Here is a 21,103-nt window from a genome sequence, read left to right on the forward strand (position 1 = left end):
CAAACTTCCAGTAGACGTGGTTGGGAAATCCCACAGGAACTGAATTTAAACATGGCTAGGATAAACATACATACATCCTAAGATAAAATACAGAAACAGTATAAGGGCAGACTAGATGGACCCGGAGGTCTTTTTCTGCCATCAATCTTCTATGTTTCTAAAAAAATTGATATTTTTTTTTCTTTCTTTCTCTTCTGGGCTCTTGGTATGTTTTTCCTATTGCAGTAAATGGGGTTAAATGTGTATAATTTTAGAAGAGCTGTGCATCCGTGTGTGTGTATGCGTACACATACAGTTTACATAATAGATAATGTATATTTTTGTGTGCGCTGTGTGTAATAAGTACTGTATGTGTATACATGTGGCATACGTATACTGTATAGAATTAAATAGTATATTCTCCACTGCACTTGGAAAGAGAGTCCAACATGGGTAATTCTCTAGCCCTATTCGGACTCTCCTTCCAGTGCATCGAGAAGACCGTTCAGGTAGGTACAACGGTTCTTTTGGATGTTCAGTAATAGTAAATAGATGGGGAAGTTGTATTTCTCTGAGGCGAGGAGAGGCCAGGCACCCTAACCCAAACCTTTGACGTGAGTAACGCCAAGTTGGCCACCTTTAAGCCAGTCACATGACCTTTAAGCCCCCCATCACATGACCATCAAGCCATTCCCACCTGGTCACATGGCTGGCAAGCCACACCCACAAAACAAGCCACACCCACAAAACAAGCCACACCCACAGTATGGTAGTAAAAAAAATGCAGCCCTTCAATGGGAGGCATGTGTAGCCATATCTCAGGCCATGCGAGGCGTTGCTCCAGGTCAGCTCCAGTGTTCATGTGCACGCTGGTCAACTGATTTCCGGCCTTCTTTTTGGCCAATCCTCCTGAGCTTATGGAGGGTGAAAAACGAGCCCAGCGGGCCTACAAAACTTCCTGAAGCCTGTGGAGGGCAAAAAATGGGCCTACTGGATGTTAGGCCTATTGGGCTATTTTGTGCCCTCCGCAGGCTTCAGGAAGTTTTGTGGGCCCGCTGGGCTCGTTTTTCACCCTCCACAGGCTGAGGAAGATTTCCTGAAGGTTGAGTAGGACAAAAAATGGGCCTACTGGAAGTTAGGCCCATTGGGCTAATTTTTGCCCTCCGCAGGCTTCAGGAAGTTTTGTAGGCCCGATGGGCTCATTTTTCACCCTCCACAGGCTGAGGAGGATTTCCTGAAGGCTGAGGAGGGCAAAAAATGGGCCTACTGGAAGTTAGACCCATTGGACTAATTTTTGCCCTCCGCAGGCTTCAGGAGGTTTTGTAGGCCCGATGGGCTCGTTTTTCATCCTCCACAGGCTGAGGAGGATTTCCTGAAGGCTGAGGAGGGCAAAAAATGGGCCTACTGGAAGTTAGGCCCATTGGACTAATTTTTGCCCTCCGCAGGCTTCAGGAGGTTTTGTAGGCCCGATGGGCTCGTTTTTCATCCTCCACAGGCTGAGGAGGATTTCCTGAAGGCTGAGGAGGGCAAAAAATGGGCCTACTGGAAGTTAGGCCCATTGGACTAATTTTTGCCCTCCGCAGGCTTCAGGAGGTTTTGTAGGCCCGATGGGCTCGTTTTTCACCCTCCACAAGCTGAGGAGGATTTCCTGAAGGCTGAGGAGGGCAAAAAATGGGCCTACTGGAAGTTAGGCCCATTGGGCTAATTTTTGCCCTCTGCAGGCTTCAGGAAGTTTTGTAGGCCTACTGGAAGTCTGGAGGCTTCATTGAGGCCTGCCCGCATGCACAGGAGGACCCAGTAGTGTGCACATGCATGGCGGTGAAAGGGCATTGCATTATGGGTGTGGGCGCCTGCGCATGCACTATGACATGCCTTCTGAAAGGCTACGAAGACCTGGCTTTGCCGGGGGGCCCATGAATTTTACATCTTTCATGGCCAAATCGTATTGAATGGTATGGATGTGTTGATTGGATTGTTGAGTCGTGGGTGTCAACTGGGGTTATTGTTTTAGTTTATATTGGACTTCTTTTTAATTGTAAATTGTATTTTTATATTGTTGCCAGCCGCCCTGATTGGGATTGGGTGGCATAGAAGTCAAATTAATAATAATAATAATAATAATAATAATAATAATAATAATAATAGCAACAATAATGATGATGACAATAATAATAATGATAATAATAACAATTATTATTTTATTATTATTAATAATAATAATGACAATGATGATAATAATAATGATAATAATGATAATGCTTTGGCAAAACCGGGTCTCTAACCCGGAAAAAGTCTGCCACCAAGTCGTTTGGACCAATGCTTCCCAAGAAAGCATAGAAACATAGAAAATTGACGGCAGAAAAAGACCTCCTGGTCCACCTAGTCTGCCCTTATACTATTTCCTGTATTTTATCTTAGGATGGATCTATGTTTATCCCAGGCATGATGTTTAAATTCAGTTTCTGCGGATTGATCAGCTGGAAGTTTGTTACAAGCATCTATTACTCTTTCAGTAAAATAATATTTTATCACGCTGCTTCTGATCGTTCCCCCAACTCACCTCAGATTGTGTCCCCTTGTTCTTGTGTTCACTTTCCCATTAAAAACACTTCCCTCCTGAACCTTATTTAACCCTTGAACCTATTTAAATGTTTCGATCTTGTCCCCCCTTTCCCTTCTGTCCTCCAGACTACACAGATGGAGTTTGTGAAGTCTTTCCTGGTCAGTTTTATGCTTAAGACCTCCCACCATTTTTAAACCCATCTTTGGACCTGTTCAATTTTATCAATTTAGGTGAGGTTTCCAGAACTGAACAAATGTGGTCTCACCAGCGCTCTATACAGCGGGATCACAATCTCCCTCTTCCTGCTTGTTGTACCTTTAGCTATGCAGCCAAGCATTCTACTCACTTTCCCTACCGCCTGGCCGCACTGTAAAGACTGCCTATTCTTCCCGCTGTCCCATCACTCCCGTTTTTTAAGACGACAATCCCAGATGTTGGACCCCCCATCCCAGCCCCCCTACCCACCCACCCAATGGCTTTTGATATACGGCGCTGCTGAAAATCTGGGCCTTCCTTGAGTTTCTTCTCCTGGGCCTCCCTCTGCTCCGGCTCTCTGAATTTGAGGAGGAAAAGGCTGCGCAGATGTGCGCCAGATGTGCGTGTTTTACTATATTTCGGCATGTTTGCCCCGATGGTGTTACTATGGTGATAGCAGGATTCACGAGAAGGGATGAATTCATCGAGCGAGGGGTTGTCTGTGGTTACCACCGCGTTCATTCAAACAAACATTCTCTTGTGTGTGTGTGTGTGTGTTGTGTTGTGTTGTGTTGTTGTGTGTTCCCACCCTACTTTTCTTTCCCTTTTTTTTTTAAATGACCTAACTGATTATTTTACCACTCGCTTTTCTTTCTTGTCACCTGGGGGGTATTTTGTGCCAAGTTTAAATACATCTGATCCAGTTAGAATTCTCCTTTTTCATTAGGAAAAAGATGTGCCTATTTTCTTTCCTTTCGTTCGTTCGTTCCTTTCTTGTTCTTTCTTTCTCTTCCTTCCTTCCTTTTTCCCTTCCCCTTTCTTTTTCTCTTTTTTCTTCCTTCCTCTCTCTCTCTTTTCCATTCTTCCTTCCCTTCCATCTTTCTTTCCATCCTTCCTTCCTTTCTTCCTTTCCTTTTTCTTTCTTGTTACTTTCTCTCTCTCCCTTCCTTCCTTTTTCCCTTCCCTTTCTTTTTCTTTTTCCCTTCCTCTCTCTCTCTTTTCCATTCTTCCTTCCCTTCCACCTTTCTTTCCTTCCTTCCTTCCTTTCCTCTCCCCTCCCCTCCCCCCCCTCCCTTTCTTTCTTTCTTTCTTTCTTTCTTTCCCTCTCCATCCACCCGCACAATAGCAGTCTGAAGGCGATGGGGGGATTCACACAATTCCCTGGCTCGAGCCCTCCTACGAGAACTCAGTGTGGATGCTTTCTTAGCCAGGATTGACGATTTGGTGTGCTACAAGAACCCAGCCACTGCCCAACAATGAGAAAAAATACACACACATACACACAAACTTCTATAGGTGGTCCGTAACTTATACCAGTTCATTTACTGACTGTTTTAAAAGTTACAGAAGCACTAAAAAGAGCGACTGACGACTGTTTTTCACACTTACAACCTCTGCAGCATCCCCATGCTCACGTGATCAACATTCAGACGTTTACATTTACGACAGGTTTTTTAATTTATTTTTTATTATTTAGATTTGTATGCCGCCCCTCTCCGAAGACTCTGCGGAACATGAATGGACCACAACACACCCCATGCTGTTCACTTAACAACTGAAGCAATTCACTTAACATCCATGGTGAGAAATTTATGTATGTTTTGCTGTGCGAATGGGAACAAGTGATTTTAAATGCTATCAGGGTTTTTAAAGACATATATTGTTTTGATATGTTGTGAGCCGCCCTGAGTCCTCGGTGAAGGGCGGCATATAACTCTAATATGTAAGTAAGTAAATAAGTTAATAAGAAGGAAGGAAGAGAAGGAAGGAAGGAAGAAAGAGAAAGAAAGAAAGAAAGAAAGAAAGAAAAAGAGAATTTAAACATGCCTGGGATAAACATATATCCATTCTAAGATAAAATACAGGAAATAGTATAAGGGCAGACTAGATGGACCATGAGGTCTTTTTCTGCGTTTCTATGAAAGGAAGGAAGGAAGGAAGGAAGGAAGGAAGGAAGGAAGGAAGGAACTGAATTTAAACATGCCTAGGGTAAGCATATATCCATCATAAGACAAAATACAGAAATAGTATAAGGGCAGACTGGATGGACCATGAGGTCTTTTTCTGCCGTCAATCTTCTATGTTTCTATGAAAGAAAGAAAGAAAAGAAAGAAAGAAAAGAAAAAGAAAGAAAGAAAGAAAGGAAAGAAAGAAAGAAACCAAAAAACCCAGCCAAATCTGGGGTCAAAATTTCTGAAGTGCTGCCGATAACCTTTCTGTTATCCTCCGTGTACAATTCCCAGAATAAGGTTGGGGGGCATTTCTGCCCTCCCCTCCAAGTGCCACCCCTCTCCCCCAGGGGCCCCCTCCGTGCCCCCCCTTTTTTTTTTTTGTAATAACCATAATTGCCCCCCCCCCCCAGTCGTCTGCGCCCACCGTGATTCACTGCACTGGGCCCGGCTCGGCGGCCCCTTTGGCAGACGGCTTCATTGGTATTCCGAATTCGCTGTTGTGTCTGTCGCTGCTCTGCACGCTTGCCGCTATTGCCGGGTCCAGGATCCTCGGGGAGTTTTGCAGCTGTCAAATTGACTTCCATCATCCCCTCCTGGAGCCGAGAGACAAATTATCCAGCCGGCTGTCAGACGAGACGAGGCCATCAAACCTGCAATTTCTAAGTGATTTTTTTTCTTCCTTCCTTCTTTTTTTTCTTTCTGTTTTTTCTTTTTTCAAAGAGGAAAGGGAAGCAGAAGAGAAGACAACCTTACACATAGAAGAGGAACCTAAGCCCTCTGGCACATTTGCAAGGCAACAACGGTGGAGGAAAAAGAGAGATTTCAATCACTAGTTAAGAAGAAAATAGTACAGAATTGGACTAGAATAGATTAGAAAATAGAATAGAAATAAGAATAGAATATAGAATATAGAATATAGAGAATAGAATAGAAATAGAATAGAAAACAGAATAGAAATTAGAATAGAATAGAATAGAAGTTAGAATGGAATAGAAGTTAGAATGGAATAGAAATTAGAATGGAATAGAAATTAGAATAGAATAGAAATTAGAATGGAATAGAATAGAATAGAAGTTAGAATGGAATAGAAATTAGAATAGAATAGAAATTAGAATAGAATAGAATAGAAAATTAGAATGGGATAGAATAGAAATTAGAATGGAATAGAAATTAGAATAGAATAGAAATTAGAATGGAATAGAAATTAGAATAGAATAGAAATTAGAATGGAATAGAATAGAAATTAGAATGGAATAGAAATTAGAATAGAGTAGACATTAGAATAGAATGGAATAGAATAGAATAGAATTTTTTATTGGCCAAGTGTGATTGGACACACAAGGAATTTGTCTTGGTGCAGATGCTCTCAGTGTACATAAAAGAAAAGATATGTTTATCAAGAATCATAAGGTACAACACCTAATGATAAGTCTGGGTACAAATAAGCAATCAAATCATATTAAGAGCCAGTTACTGATCGTAAGGATACAATCGTAAGGATACAAGCAATAAAGTTATAATACAGTCATTTGTGAGAGGAGATGGGTGATAGGAACGATAAGAAGACTAATAGTAAGAATAGTAATGAAGCCTTAGTGAATAGTTTGACAGTGTTGAGGGCATTATTTGTTTAGCAGAGTGATGGCGTTCGGGGGGAAAACTGTTCTTGTATCTGTTTGTTCTGGTGTGCAGTGCTCTGTAGTGTCGTTTTGAGGGTAGGAGTTGAAACAGTTTATGTTCAGGATGTGAGGGGTCCGTAAATATTTTCCCCGCCCTCTTTTTGACTCGTGCAGTATACAGGTCCTCAATGGAAGGCGGTTGGCAGCCATTGTTTTTTCTGCAGTTCTGATTCTCCTCTGAAGTCTGTGTCGGTCTTGTTGGATTGCAGAACCGAACCATATAGTTATAGAGGGGCAGATGACAGTCTCAATGATTCCTCTGTAGAACTGGATCAGCAGCTCCTTGGGCAGTTTGAGCTTCCTGAGTTGGCGCCGAAAGAACATTCTTTGTTGTGCTTTTAGAAACATAGAAACATAGAAGATTGACAGCAGAAAAACACCTCGTGGTCCATCTATTTCTTGTATTTTATCTTAGCATGGATCGTTGTTTATCCCAGGCATATTTAAATTCAGTTCCCGTGGATCAACCAACCACGTCTGCTGGAAGTTTGTTCCAAGCATCTACTACTCTTTCAGTCAAATAATATTTTCTCATGTTACTTCTAATTTTTTGATGACTTTTTTGATCTTTGGTGACCATTTTGGATCTTGCGATATGGTAGTACCTAGAAGCAAGTAGCAATTTTGATGCTTTATATCCCCCCTCTCTCTCTCTTCTGCAACTTTGGGGTCACATAAAATCCTGTGACTGAGGCCTGGGGGTGCTTCCACTTTGAGCCCCCACCCCAGTGGGACCAAGAGCCTCTCAGCCTGCATTCCCTTCTTCTTCCCCTCCTTCCCTTATTCTCCCCCCCCCCCACTCCTCCAAGCTGTCTTCCTCCTCAGCCTTTTGTAAAAAAAGTAGGTCAGAACTCTCAACTTGAATGAAATCTCTTTCCCCCGTCAGCTGCCATCTGGCCGGCTTTCCTTTAGGGCAGGAAGAAAGGAAAGGTGGGAACTTCCACCGGGCTCACAAGTCTGTAGTTGGCCGCCCAGACAAGCCGGAAAGATGGGCTTCGGAGTGACGGAGAGAAAGATCCCTCGAAGAGAAGGTCCAGAGGCCAACGCAAGGGGCATTTGGGCACCTTGTCTCGGCCTCTGTCGTTGTGTGAGCCCGTGGTTGAAACTGGTTGTCTGAACGGTTTACAAAAGAGACTCGTGAGTGTAGAATAAGAAGCAATGGGTGTAAACTAAACAAGGAGAGAAGCAACTTAGAATTAAGGAGAAATATCCTGACAATCAGAACAATTAACCAGTGGGACAGCTTGCCTCCAAAAGTTGTGAATGCTCCAACACTGGAAGTTTTTAAGATGTTGGAAAACCATTTATCTAAAGTAGTGTAGGGTTTCCTGCCTAAGCAGAAGGTTGGACTAGGAGACCTCCAAGGTCCCTTCCAACTCTATGATTCCATAGCCATCCAAACCATCAAACTACAACTCCCAGCATGCCTCACATCACCTCTGGACTGCTGAGAATTGCAGATGTTCCTCCGCAGATGGGCATCTGCCTGTTTCTCCCCCTGCAGAATCGAGGATTTATTGCGTTTCCCCCCCAAAAGTTGTTCCCCCCCCATTTCTCTGTATTTAGTCAGAACTAAATTACTTCTGTCCTGTTGCAGCCTTCCATGTGTGAAATAATCAGTGTTTTCATGTCAACGGAATAATATTTTTATTAGAAAAAACGGAGTCGTCACCCACCCCACCCTCTTCCTTCTTCTTGATCTTCGTCATCTTGGCACCCACCGAATATTTTTTCAGACTGCCTTCCCTACCCCTCCGGTTCCACCCAGTTCTGACTGCAGCCTTACCAGAAATTCTATTTTCTTTTTATTTTATTTTTCCTTCATTTTCTTTCCACATATTTTCATGGCCACATCAGCTTGGCAGCCATTTCTTCCAAGTGAAATGGTGGCTGCAAATTTTTCCTCTGTGCAGCAATTGAAGTTAGGAATTTATCCAGCTAAGGGCTGGAACCGGCCCTAGCAGCAGATCCATTTTTTCTTGGGAGTTAATTTTCACCTAACGGTATATAAGAGAATTACAGAGTTGGAACGGGGCCTTAGAGGTCTTCTAGTCCAACCCCCTGCTCAAGCAGGAGGCCCTACACCTCTTCAGACAAATGATTATTCAACATCTACCGCACGAATCCCAGAGACCGATAAGGTCCCACAGAGTTGGCCTTCTCCGAGTCCCGTTGACCAAACAATGTTGTTTGGTGGGCCCCAGGGGAAGAGCCTTCTCTGTGGCGGCCCCGGCCCTCTGGAACCAACTCCCCCCAGAGATTAGAACTGCCCCCACCCTCTCTGTCTTTCGTAAACTACTCAAGACTCACTTATACCGCCAAGCATGGGGGAGTTGAGACACCTTTTTCCCCCAGGCTTTTTTATACTTTGTTTTATGTTTGGTATGAATGTGCTGTTTGGTTTTTTAAAATAATGATAGGATTTTATATGTTTTTTAATATTAGATTTGTTCTACTACTATATTGTTTTTGTTACTGTTGTGAGCCGCCTCGGGTCTTCAGAGAGGGGCGGCATACAAGTCTAATAAATAAAAATAATAAATAATAAAATCTTTAAAACTTCCAGTATTGGAGCATTCACAACCTCTGGTGGCAAGCTGTTCCGCTGCTTAATTGTTCTCACTGTCAGGATATTTCTTCTTATTTTTAAGTTGCTTTAAGTTCTATAGATCTACCCAATTCCTAGACATATCCAGTTCCTGCAACTGTTCTTTTTAAAAAATATATATATATTATTGATTTTTATGATATAAAAGAATACACACAACACAAAACAGTGCACAGTGAAATGTGCTCCTGTCCCCAAGCAACATTCATTCAGTCCCTCCACCAAATGAGGGTGTACTGTACTAATTTATAATTTTTTAAAACCAGGAAGATCAACGTATTTGCAAAGTGTAGAGTGACTCCAATTTGTTCTTTATGGCTCGGTCTCGAATTCTAGCCATAAAACCTCTGACCCTGTTCCATCTTCCCATCGGTTTTCCCACTTTATTTTCAGTGATTGCATTAATTTTAATTTCCATAATTTCAAATTGAATGTGTTCCACCAGGCACTGATACCAGTTTTGTATTGTTTCCTGCAACTGTTCTTCAACCATTCTGCACCGAAGTGCAACCAATGTTGTATTTTTGCTTTACTGAAGAAAATTGTTTTATCGACTCTTCCCGAGACATATTAACCGATGCAGAAGCTATGCTTTGGGCCGGATGTCTGAGATTTGAAAATAATAGCCTACTTTTTGAAGTAAAGTCCTTGCTAAGAGGCCCTCTCTTCATAGACCCTGTTTTCAGAAAAAAGAGAATGGACTTTATAGCTGTGGTTAGATAAGAAATCTTTCCTTTCAGTTTTCTGCTTGGGTCCTATTAGCTCAGTGGAAGTTTGAAAAGTTGAAGAGGGAAAAAGTTGCATTCTGAACCTGCAATGTTTTCAGCACGGTTCATACGAGAAGCCAGAGGGAATTCAAAATCGGTTTCTTGATCAAGAAGCGATGGAGCTACGGCTAGTTTGAATCACTCTGCTGGTTTTTTTTAAAATGCTGCCTTGGAAGGGATTTCTCCCCCACCCTTAGCAATCTGCATTTTTTGCAGATAAATCAACAGATTCTCATTTTTTTTCTTAGTCCAATCCACCACCACCTCCCTCCTTCTTGCATGCTTTACTCCCTCCTTCCCTCCCTCCCACTTTCTTTCCTTCCTTCCTTCGTCCTTCCTTCTTCCCTCTTTCCTCCCTCCTGTTCTTCCCTCCTTTCCCTCCCTTCTTCCTTTCTTTTTTCCTTCCCTCCCTCCTCCTTCTTTCCTTTTTCCCTCTCTCCCTTCTTCCTTCTTTCTTTCCTTCCTTCTTTTCTCCTTTCTTCCTTCCTTCCTTCCCTCCCTCCCTCCTCCTTCTTTCCTTTTTCCCTCCTTTCCTTCCTTCCCCCTTCCTTCCCTCCCCCCTCCTTCCTTCCTTCCCTTCCCTTCCTTCCTTCCCTCCTTCCTTCTTTCCTCCCTCCTTTCTCTCCTTTCCTCCCTTCTTCCTTCCTTCCTTCCCTCCCTCCCTCTTCCTTCTTTCCTTTTTCCCTCCTTTCCTTCCTTCCCCATTCCTTCCTTCCTTCCCTTCCTTCCCTCCCCTGCCTCCCTCCCTTCCTTCCTTCCTCCCTCCCACTTTCCTTCCTTCCTCCCTCCTTCCTTCCTTCCCTCCCTCCCCCCAATAATTCTCCCCACTTCAGAAAACCATGTGAGCAGCAGTGTTAAAAACTATGAGGTTTGCAAGACGCCATCAATCATGGTGCTCACAGGATGTCTCCCCTGGCAAAGATTTTGCTGGGGGGTTCATAAATCAAATTGCTGAAATATTTGTGGCTTGTCCCTATGAGGCATACGCAGGTGGAGATTAGAACCAGTCGGTCAAAATTGTACACACACACACACTGCACAGACATGCACAGGCCAATCTAGAGATGCAAACCCACGCTTGCTAGCAGGAGGCAAAACTGGAAATGCTCCAGAAAGGAATTACGAGCGAAAGGGGAGCGAAATATTTATTTATCAAAAACATTACATTTATAAGTCACTCGGCTCGCTAACAAGAGACTCCGGGCAACTAATTTTTACCTCTTGATTGGAATCTTTAGTTTACAAATGGAAAGCAATGGAAACTGCAGTTGAATGTTTCCTAATGTAAAATAATGCACTTGGGGAGAAGGAATCCTCCATCTGAGTCTTGCATGGGCAGTTCTGGGTTAGCAAAAGCTTCCGAAGAGAAGGATTTAGGGGTAGTGGATGAACAGTGCAGTCAGGCGGTAGGGAAAGCGAGTAGAATTTTTGGCTGCATAGCTAGAGCTATAACAAGCAGGAAGAGGGAGATTGTGATCCCGCTGTATAGAGCGCTGGTGAGACCCCATTTGGAATAATACTGTGTTCAGTTCTAGAGACCTCACCTACAAAAAGAGATTGATAAAACTGAACAGGTCCAAAGACAGGCTACAAAAATGGTGGAAAGTCTTTAGCATCAAACTTATCAGGAAAGGCTTCATGAACTCAATCTGTAGAGTCTGGAGGACAGAAGGGAAAGGGGGGACATGATCGAAACATTTAAATACGTTAAAGGGTTAAATAAGGCTCAGGAGGGAAGTGTTTTTAATAGGAAAGTGAACCCAAGAACAAGGGGGCACAATCTGATGTTAATTGGGGGAAAGATCAGAAGCAACGTGAGAAAATATTATTTGACTGACAAAGTCATAGATGCTTGGAACAATTTTCCAGCAGACATCATTGGTCAATCCACAAGAACTGAATTGAAACATGCCTGGGATAAACATAGATCCATCCTAAGATACAATACAGGAAAAATAGTATAAGGGCAGACTAGATGGACCAGGAGGTCTTTTTCTGCCCTCAATCTTCTATGTTTCTATGACCCATGGAGGATTGATCAAAATATTACAGCAGCTCATATGTTAGCCCACTTATTTAATCCCAAAGACCCTTCGGGGCAGCGAGGCTGGCTGGTTTAATGGAGATGGTTTGTCTCCCTTTACGACCGGAGAATAGCGTATCTGAAGGACACTTGGAAGACAATCCAAAGAGAACAAGAGAGGCCCTTGCATGGGCTTTGGGAGCTGTTTTCAGCAGCTGTCACTGAATCTTGGAACCACTGCCAGTGAATTCGTCCCCGGCCTATGTCCCGCTAACCTCCAACATAACTTTGAAAGGGCATGCGAGATACAGATCGGATAGCTGTATTACAGTAAAAAAAGAGATTTGTTACTGAAAAAAGGGGGAAGGAAAAAACGTATAAGATGCACCAGAGCATAAAATGCACCTTAGTTTTGGAGGAAGAAAATAGGGGGGGGGGGGATTTGCCTACTAGGTATTCATCTGGCTAGCGCCCTTAATGTGGTCAGCTTCAGCACATTATTATATCCCCAGGCTAGGGCTGGAAAAAACCCTTATTTGGAGGGAGTAGCAATGAAAACAAACCTGCAAATTCTTAGGGCTGGAAAATCATTCTTTGGAGGGAGTAGGAATGAAAAACTCCTGGGAAGATACTTATCACCTCATTAGGGCTGAAAAAAGCTTTTTCGGAGGGAGCAGCAATGAAAACAAGACTGCAAAGACTTAGGGCTGGGGAAAAAACCTTCGGAGTAGGAATGAAAAATCCTACAAATTGGGAAGATCGTTAGCCCCTTGTTGGGGCTGAAAAAATCTTTTTTGGAGGGAGTAGCAATGAAAACAAGCTTGCAAGCTGGGAAGATCGTTAATGCCTCCTTACGGCTTAAAAAAAGATTTGAAAAAGCTACATTCAAGAGTATAAGATGCACCCAAATTTTCAGCCTCTTTTATACTCCAAAAAATATGGAATGTGAGACTTTGCGTTCTCTGAAAGTCGGTTAGGAAGTTACGAATTGATTGAAACAAACAAACTAAAAGATGAAGAAGAATGAAAGCCAAGAGAAACCAGCATTCATCCAGGTTCAAACATTTGCCGTCCTTGGTTCAAGGGATCACAATCTCCTCTCTAAGCTGCAAAGGAAGCAAAGAGAGAGCCCTCCTGTGGGGTTAGAACAAGGGTCTCCAACCTTGGCCACTTGAAAGACTTGTGGATTCCAGCTCCCAGAATTCCCCAGCCAGCATGGGAGTTGAAGCCCAGAGGTCTTTTTAACATTTGCAAAGGTTGAACCAACCTGGGTTAAGCATCCATACAGGACAATCATTTACTCCCAGAATTGCCTTTTTGCAAAGAATGTCTGATTTTGTCCCAAAACGAAACCAAAAAAACAAAACAAAAACCCTTTTATACAAGTTTTATTGGGATAGCAGGAAAATGTAGAGTTTTATAAGCAGAAGTTGCCATTTGTTTGCAGAAATATCAATAAGAGTCTTCTTTTTTTCTGTACAGCAGTTTGAACTGGTGGGAAGGAAGGAAGCAAGGAAGGTAAGAATGGGGAAAAGGGAAGGAAGAAAAAGAGGGAAGGTGGAAAGGGAGGGAGGGAGGGAGGTAAGAATGGGAAAAAGGGAAGGAAGAAAAAGAGGGAAGGGAGGAAGGGAGGGAGGTAAGAATGGGAAAAAGGGAAGGAAGAAAAAGAGGGAGGTAGAAGGAAGGAAGGAAGGAGGGTAAGAATGGGAAAAAGGGAAGGAAGAAAAAGAGGGAAGGAGGGAAGGGAGGAAGGGAGGGAGGTAAGAATGGGAAAAAGGGAAGGAAGAAAAAGAGGGAAGGAGGGAAGGGAGGAAGGGAGGGAGGTAAGAATGGGAAAAGGGGAAGGAAGAAAAGGAGGGAGGGAGGGGGAGGAAGGGAGGGAGGTAAGAATGGGAAAAAGGGAAGGAAGAAAAGGAGGGGGAGAGGGAAGGGAGGAAGGAAGGACCTTAACTTTCAGGTAAGTAAATACATGTTCTTTCCTCTTTTTCACCATCCACTAACAGCTATAGTTAATTTTTACCAAGCCCAACCTGCAGATTTTATGTTCCGGAAGAACTTTGGAAGAATTAGCCTATGTAGGCCACCCAATTTTGGGGGAGGGGGGGCAGATTCTCATGCTGGCTGGCCCACACATCTTGAAGTTGCCAAGGTGTGTGTGTGTGTGTGTGTGTGTTGGAACCATTGTTTTACCCTAATTAAGATAGTGAATATACTGTTAGAATTTAGTGATAGTGAATATACTGTTAGAATCTGCTGTTTAGCTGATTCAGGAACAGGAAGCTACCTACCCCATAAGTTACACACACATGCATATACACACAAAAACACACCCACTCCTCTCAAATTCCCTGTCAATCTTCTCCTCCCACCCACACCCTCATCATCACTTTTGGATGGGTGTAAAACTGGAAGACTTTGATCGCATTTTTATTATTTTATCTATTCAACTTCTATGCCGCCAATTCCGAAGGACTCAAGGAGGCTTACAATAATAATATAAATCTAAATACAAATTGTTGTTGTTGTTGTTGTTGTTATTATTATTATTAATAACAGGCGACCAAAATGGTGGAAAGTCTTAAGCATAAAACTGATCAGGAAAGGCTTCATGAACTCAACCTGTATAGTCTGGAGGACAGAAGGGAAAGGGGGGACATGATCGAAACATTTAAATATGTTCAAGGGTTAAATAAGGTTCAGGAGGGAAGTGTCCTTTAATAGGAAAGTGAACACAAGAACAAGGGGGCACAATCTGAGGTTAGTTGGGGGAAAGATCAGAAGCAACGTGAGAAAATATTATTTGACAGAAAGAGTAGTAGATGCTTGGAACAAACTTCCAGCAAACGTGGTTGGGAAATCCACAGGAACTGAATTTAAACATGCCTGGGATAAACATAGACCCATCCTAAGATAAAATACAGGAAATAGTATAAGGGCATACTAGATGGACCAAGAGGTCTTTTTTCTGCCGTCAATCTTCTATGTTTCTATGATTATTATTTATTAGATTTGTATGCCGTCCTTCTCTGAAAACTCAGGGTGAATAGAAGTCGAATATAATCTAAACTATGTAAAACCCTGTATTAAAAGAAACCCAGTTAATATAAAACAGTCATAATCCCATACGTACATACCATCCATACAATGTGGCCCTGTCAGTTGTTAGTTCAGGGCTCCCCAGGCCTGCTGGCGAAGGTCTTCGTGGCCTTACAGAAGGCCAGTAGGGTGGGAACAGTACGGACATTGGGGGGTACTTGGTTCCATAGAGCTGGGATGGCCACAGAGAAGGCCCTCCCAGAATCTGAAGGCCCTCCCTCACATCTGTTCCCAGAAGGAAGAATCGGCTATTTGATTGAAGGACTGTTGTTTTATTTGGTTTATATCGTTCGATAAATTCACGGAGTGCTGGAAAAAAAGCCCTGTTTGAAGCTGCCTCTCCGTATTTTGGTTCACACCTAGGCGAGAGCTGGCATAAATCTAGCACATTTGCCTCGTAAAGGTGTCTGCGAAAACAGATGTTAGACTGTCTGGAAAAGACCGGGCGTACCTTTCATAGCAGGACGGGGGAGGTGAAATGCAATGCCAAGTCTTTGGGGTTTGCCGGTCTTTGGGAGTTTAAATTGAGGCAAAACCAGCTTCTCAACACAGCTGAGGATTAAAATCGTCTCCCGCTCCTTTTTCCAACCTGCTGAATCTTCTGCCTCTCAAAACAACCACCAAAATGATGCTGCGACTCCCGATTCTACCTCCTGCCATTATTCATTTATTTTATTTGTTTTGTCAACTCCATATTGGCAATATGTAAAGATATAATAATATTCATATACCCAATGCTAGTAATAAGAAAAAAATAAGAAGAAACATTAGAATGCAGTGACACCTCATCTTACGAACTTAATTCGTTCCATGACCAGATTCGTAAGATGAAAAGTTTGTAAGCCTTCTCTGTGGCGGCCCCGACCCTTTGGAACCAATTCCCCCCAGATATCAGAGTTGCCCCCACCCTCCTAGCCTTTCGTAAGCTCCTTAAAACCCACCTCTGTCGTCAGGCATGGGGGAATTGACATGTTCCCTCCCCCTAGGCTTATAAAATTTATGCATGGTACGCTAGTGTGTATGATTGGTTTTAATTTGTGGTGTTTTTTTAAATTAACTTAAATATTAGATTTGTTTTACATTGTATTGTTATTGCTGTGAGCCGCCCCGAGTCTGCGGAGAGGGGCGGCATACAAATCTGATTAAACTTAAACTTAAACTTGTAAGACAAAGAATTTTCCCTATAGGAATCAATGTAAAAGCAAATAATGCGTGCAACCCCATCCCAAAAGTCTCCCCTTTTGCCTTGCGCCACTGGGAATCCCCACCGCTGGACTTCCATTGCCAGCTGAAGCACGGGGATTCTTCTGGGGCTCCCCTCACTGGGATTCCCTTTATTTTTGCCAGCGCTGCTTTGAATCCCAGCGAGGGGATCCTCAGGGGAATGCCCTCGCTTTGGCTGGCAACGGAACTCTGGAGGCGGGGCATCCCAACGGCAGCGGCTCAGGTTCGTAAGGTGAAAATAGTTTGGGAGAAGAGGCAAAATATCTTAAGCACCGGGTTCATATCATGAAAAGTTCGTATGAAGAGGGGTTCGTAAGATGAGGTACCACTGTATAATAATATTCATATGCATGGTACCAGTAGGGAAAAAAACTAGTAAAAAAAAATTACATCTTTCTCATCTCCAAAAACTCTGTAGTAGTTTTCATCCAGGACGACAGAACCGAATGTTTAGTGAAATGAAGCGTATTGAACTTACGGAACTCTCCACCACCAGATTTTTTTTTTCCAAAAAGAGCCAGGTAAATCCATGTCAGTTGGATGACATGAGATAATTTTGTAGTAGGGTGCAACCAAAATGCTTAAAGCCCTTGTCAAATTTAGGCGGCTCACTTAAGAGATGCCGGATTATGTGAAACTTTGCTCAGTCCCTCCTTCCTTCATAGAACCATTTTCGAAAAGGCGCTTAAGGAGGGAAACAAGATCCTTGTGCTTTTATTTATTTTCCTTTCCAGGGAGTAAAAATTCCCAAACATTTGGAGCGAAGTCTATGCACCATTGAACTTGTTTCTTGAACTATACTAAGTTCCTTTCCCTTGAATCACAAAACTCCTTCCTACCTTAGAAAGGTGTAATAATCGATTTACACAATTTAAAACAAAAACAAAAAATGTATTTGCGGATTAGAACATGTCCTGGCTAGGTGGTGTTTAAGCTTCTGTTGAGTCACCTCTATGGAGAATCTCATTTTGGGAGCAAGGAACATGAGACACTGTCTCTTTTCCTTCCCACCAAAAGAATTAAGAGGTTTTAAGTGATTAGATTAAATTAGATTTATTGGATTTATATGCCGCCCCTCTCCGCAAACTCGGGGCGGCTCACAACAATAGTAAAAACAGTACATAGTAACAAATCCAATGCCCACCAATCTAATTACAATTTAAGTTAGGAAGTGGGTCACTGCATTCAAATTCCATATATACAGTGGTACCTCTACGTACGAACTTAATTCGTTCTGTGACCAGGTTCTTAAGTAGAAAGGTTTGTAAGAAGCAATTTTTCCCATAGGAATCAATGTAGAAGCAAATAATGCGTGTGATTGGGGAAACCACGGGGAGGGTGGAGGCCCTGTTTCCTCCCAGGAGAGAGGCCTCACGGAGGCTTCTCCCTGCCTTTTCCGTCTCTGTTTCCTCCCAGGAGATTCTTAGAGAGGCCCCATGGAGGCTTCTCCCCGCCTTTTCTGGCCCTGTTTCCTCCCAGGAGATTGATTTGATTTGATTTATTAGATTTGTATGCCGCCCCTCTCCGCAGATTCGGGGCGGCTCACAACAAGATTCTGAGAGAGGCCCCACGGAGGCTTCTCCCCGCCTTTTCCGGCCCTGTTTCCTCCCAGGATATTCCCAGAGAGGCCCCACAGAGGCTTCACCCTGCCTTTTCTGTCCCTGTTTCCTCCCAGGATATTCCTAGAGAGGCCCCACGGAGGCTTCACCCTGCCTTTTCCGGCCCTGTTTCCTCCCAGGAGATTCCTAGAGAGGCCCCACGGAGGCTTCTCCCCACCTTTTCTGGCCCTGTTTCCTCCCAGGAGATTCTTAGAGAGGCCCCACGGAGGCTTCTCCCTGCCTTCTCTGGTTACAGTTTCGGAGGCTCGGGTTTGTAAGTGGAAAATGCTTCTTGAGAAGAGGCCAAAAAATCTTGATCACCCGGTTCTTATCTAGAAAAATTCATAAGTAGGGGCATTCTTAGGTAGAGGTACCACTGTATATTGGCTACCTGATGAAGGCAAATAAAACCAAAGTAGATCTATAGTAGTCTCCCTTTTTCACATTTCTCCTAGTGCAGAGAAGTATGTTAATTTTTGTCCCTTTATTATGTTGCCGTTGTAACTTTGAACGGTCACTCAAAGGAACTGGATAGTCTTCAAAAAACAATTTATGCCCCCACGTCTCAAATGGGTGTTTGTTTGTTTTTTAATCACATGGATACTCAATTGGGGTGATTATGCAAACTTTCTTTTAATAGTAAAAATAACATACTTTTTACTGGGTTTTGACTTATTTTCCCGGACAATTTTATTAGCGATAATGAGTCTATATACTGTACATTCAGTCACTCAGATGTATTTATAAGCATAACTATTTTTATACATACTTTGATAAAAGTCCTTTGTGTTACAATATTCTCTGGGTCCAAGTTGTGGGGGGAGAGAGAGTGAAGGGTTGTCAATTTATTTCCCCCTCTTTTTCTGTCACCCAGGCAAGCAAATTTTATTACAATAAAAATCAATCTAAAACAGGGAAGGCATCGAACTGTTAGCAGCAGTGGTGGGACCAAGGCAAAAATGCGCTAATTTTTTAAGAAAAATCTATAATCAAAAATTACAGTTCGAGTCCCTCTGTAGAAACCAGAACTATTTTGTTTCTTCTTTTTAAAAAAATCCTCTCTCTTGAAGAGGATACATGAACTGCTTGAATTAGCGAAGGAAATCTCCCATTTTATTTTATTTGTAACCATAAAATACGATGAAGCAGGACGATAAGATGCAAATAGTGGGACTGACATTAAAATTCCGAAATAAATTGGTATTTCTTAGTGGTGGGACTTTAATCAATTTCAAATTTTTCTTCATTTCAGAGCATTAAGTTGTAAAACAAAACCGCTCGGTAAGAAGAAAAAGAATCTCAAAAAGTAAACTCCATATACCCTTATTATACAGCTGTAAAGGACGTATTTACAGTGTTTGATGCTTTTATTTTACATTGGGTAAGTTCCATTTGAAATAGCAGATAATTATTATTATTTTTATCATTCTTAGCTGCTCCATAGACATCAGTATGTTATTGCTGTTGGTATGTTATATATACACATACACTGCTCAAAAAAATAAAGGGAACACTCAAAGAACACATCCTAGATCTGAATGAATGAAATATTCTCATTGAATACTTTGTTCTGTACAAATTTGAATGTGGAATTGTCAATCAGTGTTGCTTCCTAAGTGGACAGTTCGATTTCACAGAAGTTTGATTTCCTTGGAGTTATATTGTGTTGTTTAAGTCTTCCCTTTATTTTTATTTTTTTGAGCAGTATGTGTGTGTGTATCTGTATATATATCATCCCAGCCCATTAAAAGGTAGCTGGGCATTTCTTTAAAAATTGAATTAAACTGCATATACAGTCTTTAGATACATTATACAGTATATGTATTCATATTTATGTATATTATTTATGTAATAAAGCCCCTCCCTTTTCAAATACCTCTTTGTAAGGAAATGGAAGGGGGAATAAAATGCACACCAATATACAACCCACCCACCCACCTCGCTCCCCAAATTAAACCAGGTAACTAAGGGAGCAAAACCAGAAAGGTTTAAACCAGTGATGCTGGTGGACTTCCCAGAATTCCCCAGCCACCAAAGCTACCTGGGGGATTCTGGGAGTTGAAGTCCGTCCGTCTTTAAAGGGCAATGGTTGAGCAACATGACTTAAGGGAGAACCATATACCCTCTGCTTCAATTCTTCTCCATCCCGATGGTGGCACCTCAGGCTGAGGTTGTGAGGACTTCTATCTATTCACTAAGGCTGCATTACTATTGCTATTAGTCTTCGCATCGTTCCCATCACCCTCCTCCCCCCACTTAGGACTGTATGACTGTAACTTGGTTGCTTGTATCCATATGATTTATATTAATATTGATAGTTTCCTGATTGCTTATTTGCACCCGATGGCAATCATTAAATGTTGTTCCTCGTGATTCTTGGTGAGCTTATCTTTCTTTTTACGTACACTGAGAGCCTTGCACCAAAGACAAATTCCTTGTGGGTCCAAACACACCTGGCCAGTAAATAATTCCATTCGGTTCCATTCCATTCTGTTCTTCCAAGCAAATTGTGGGCCCCGACCACAGGCAGAATCGCTTGTCTTTTCCCCACCTTTCTTCCTGGAAAAGCACGATGGGCTACCCACAGCCCCTTTTCGATGCGAGCGAGCGAGGATGCTGGTTTTAAAACTGTCTCAAGAGGGCACGTCTTTCCCACCCACCCAAACGCACAAGGACACAAAACACACACACAACCTAAGAACCTAAGAAGAGCCCTGCTGAAACTGGCCAAAGCCCATCGAGTCCAGCATTCTGTGTCCCACAGTGGCCCAATTGTCCATGGGGATCTTGAGCAGAAGGAGAAGGCAAGACCCTCCCTTTCCCCTGACCCCCAACAAATGGGACCCAGGGGAACCCTGCCTGCCTCAACCAACATAGAGGCGGCACTTGGACACCCGTTTCAATAACCACCTATGATACAGTTGGACATCCATGCATCATCTTTTAGGCAGCATCATCTTTCACACAGGTCAATTTCACAGGTGGGGTGGAGGGAGGTGACACTGCAAAAATGGAAAGGCCCATCCAAAGTACGCAGGTGTTGGGGAGCTGGATAACCCATAATTCTGATTTGTTTTGCTTGTCTTTCTGGAATTTTGGGGGATAAGAGGAGGGGAGCTTTTTCCACAGTGCTGGCAACCGAGAGATTTATTTCTTTCCTCTTTGCCAGGAGCATCAATTTCTTTTTTGTCAATCTCTGGCGTGTGGAATCTATGGGAAATTTCCTCAACCCTTTCCAACCCCACCCCACGAAAAGGAGACAATGGCCTTGACTTAGCCAGCCTGAGTTTTGTGTTAAGAGGGCATCTTCCACCTGTTAGACAGAAAGCAAAGAGTGAAAGTGAAAAATTCAGACAGCTGAGGGGATCTTTTGAGGAGGTGGGGTGGGTGGGTGAGGGAAACCTTTATGTACTTTTACA

The 21,103-nt window shown here is 42.8% G+C and overlaps 1 protein-coding gene across 2 annotated transcripts in view; it reads left to right on the forward strand.

The window, feature by feature from the left end:
- The window catches only part of MORN1 (MORN repeat containing 1), a 185,747-nt gene extending 172,463 nt beyond the window's left edge, over positions 1 to 13,284 (forward strand). The window contains exons 14-15 of one of the 2 annotated variants that reach the window (XR_011559712.1): positions 4,215 to 4,318; positions 13,249 to 13,284. Coding sequence is in view for 1 of the 2 variants with exons in the window: in XM_070759114.1 (XP_070615215.1) it covers positions 13,249 to 13,256 (8 nt within the window). In the remaining variant the exon portion in view is untranslated. The remainder of the gene's footprint in view (positions 1 to 4,214; positions 4,319 to 13,248) is intronic. The other variant, XM_070759114.1, reaches the window with a different exon arrangement.
- Positions 13,285 to 21,103: the final 7,819 nt, after the last annotated feature.

This window comes from Erythrolamprus reginae, chromosome 8, assembly GCF_031021105.1.
Source record: "Erythrolamprus reginae isolate rEryReg1 chromosome 8, rEryReg1.hap1, whole genome shotgun sequence".
Lineage (NCBI taxonomy): Eukaryota > Metazoa > Chordata > Lepidosauria > Squamata > Dipsadidae > Erythrolamprus > Erythrolamprus reginae.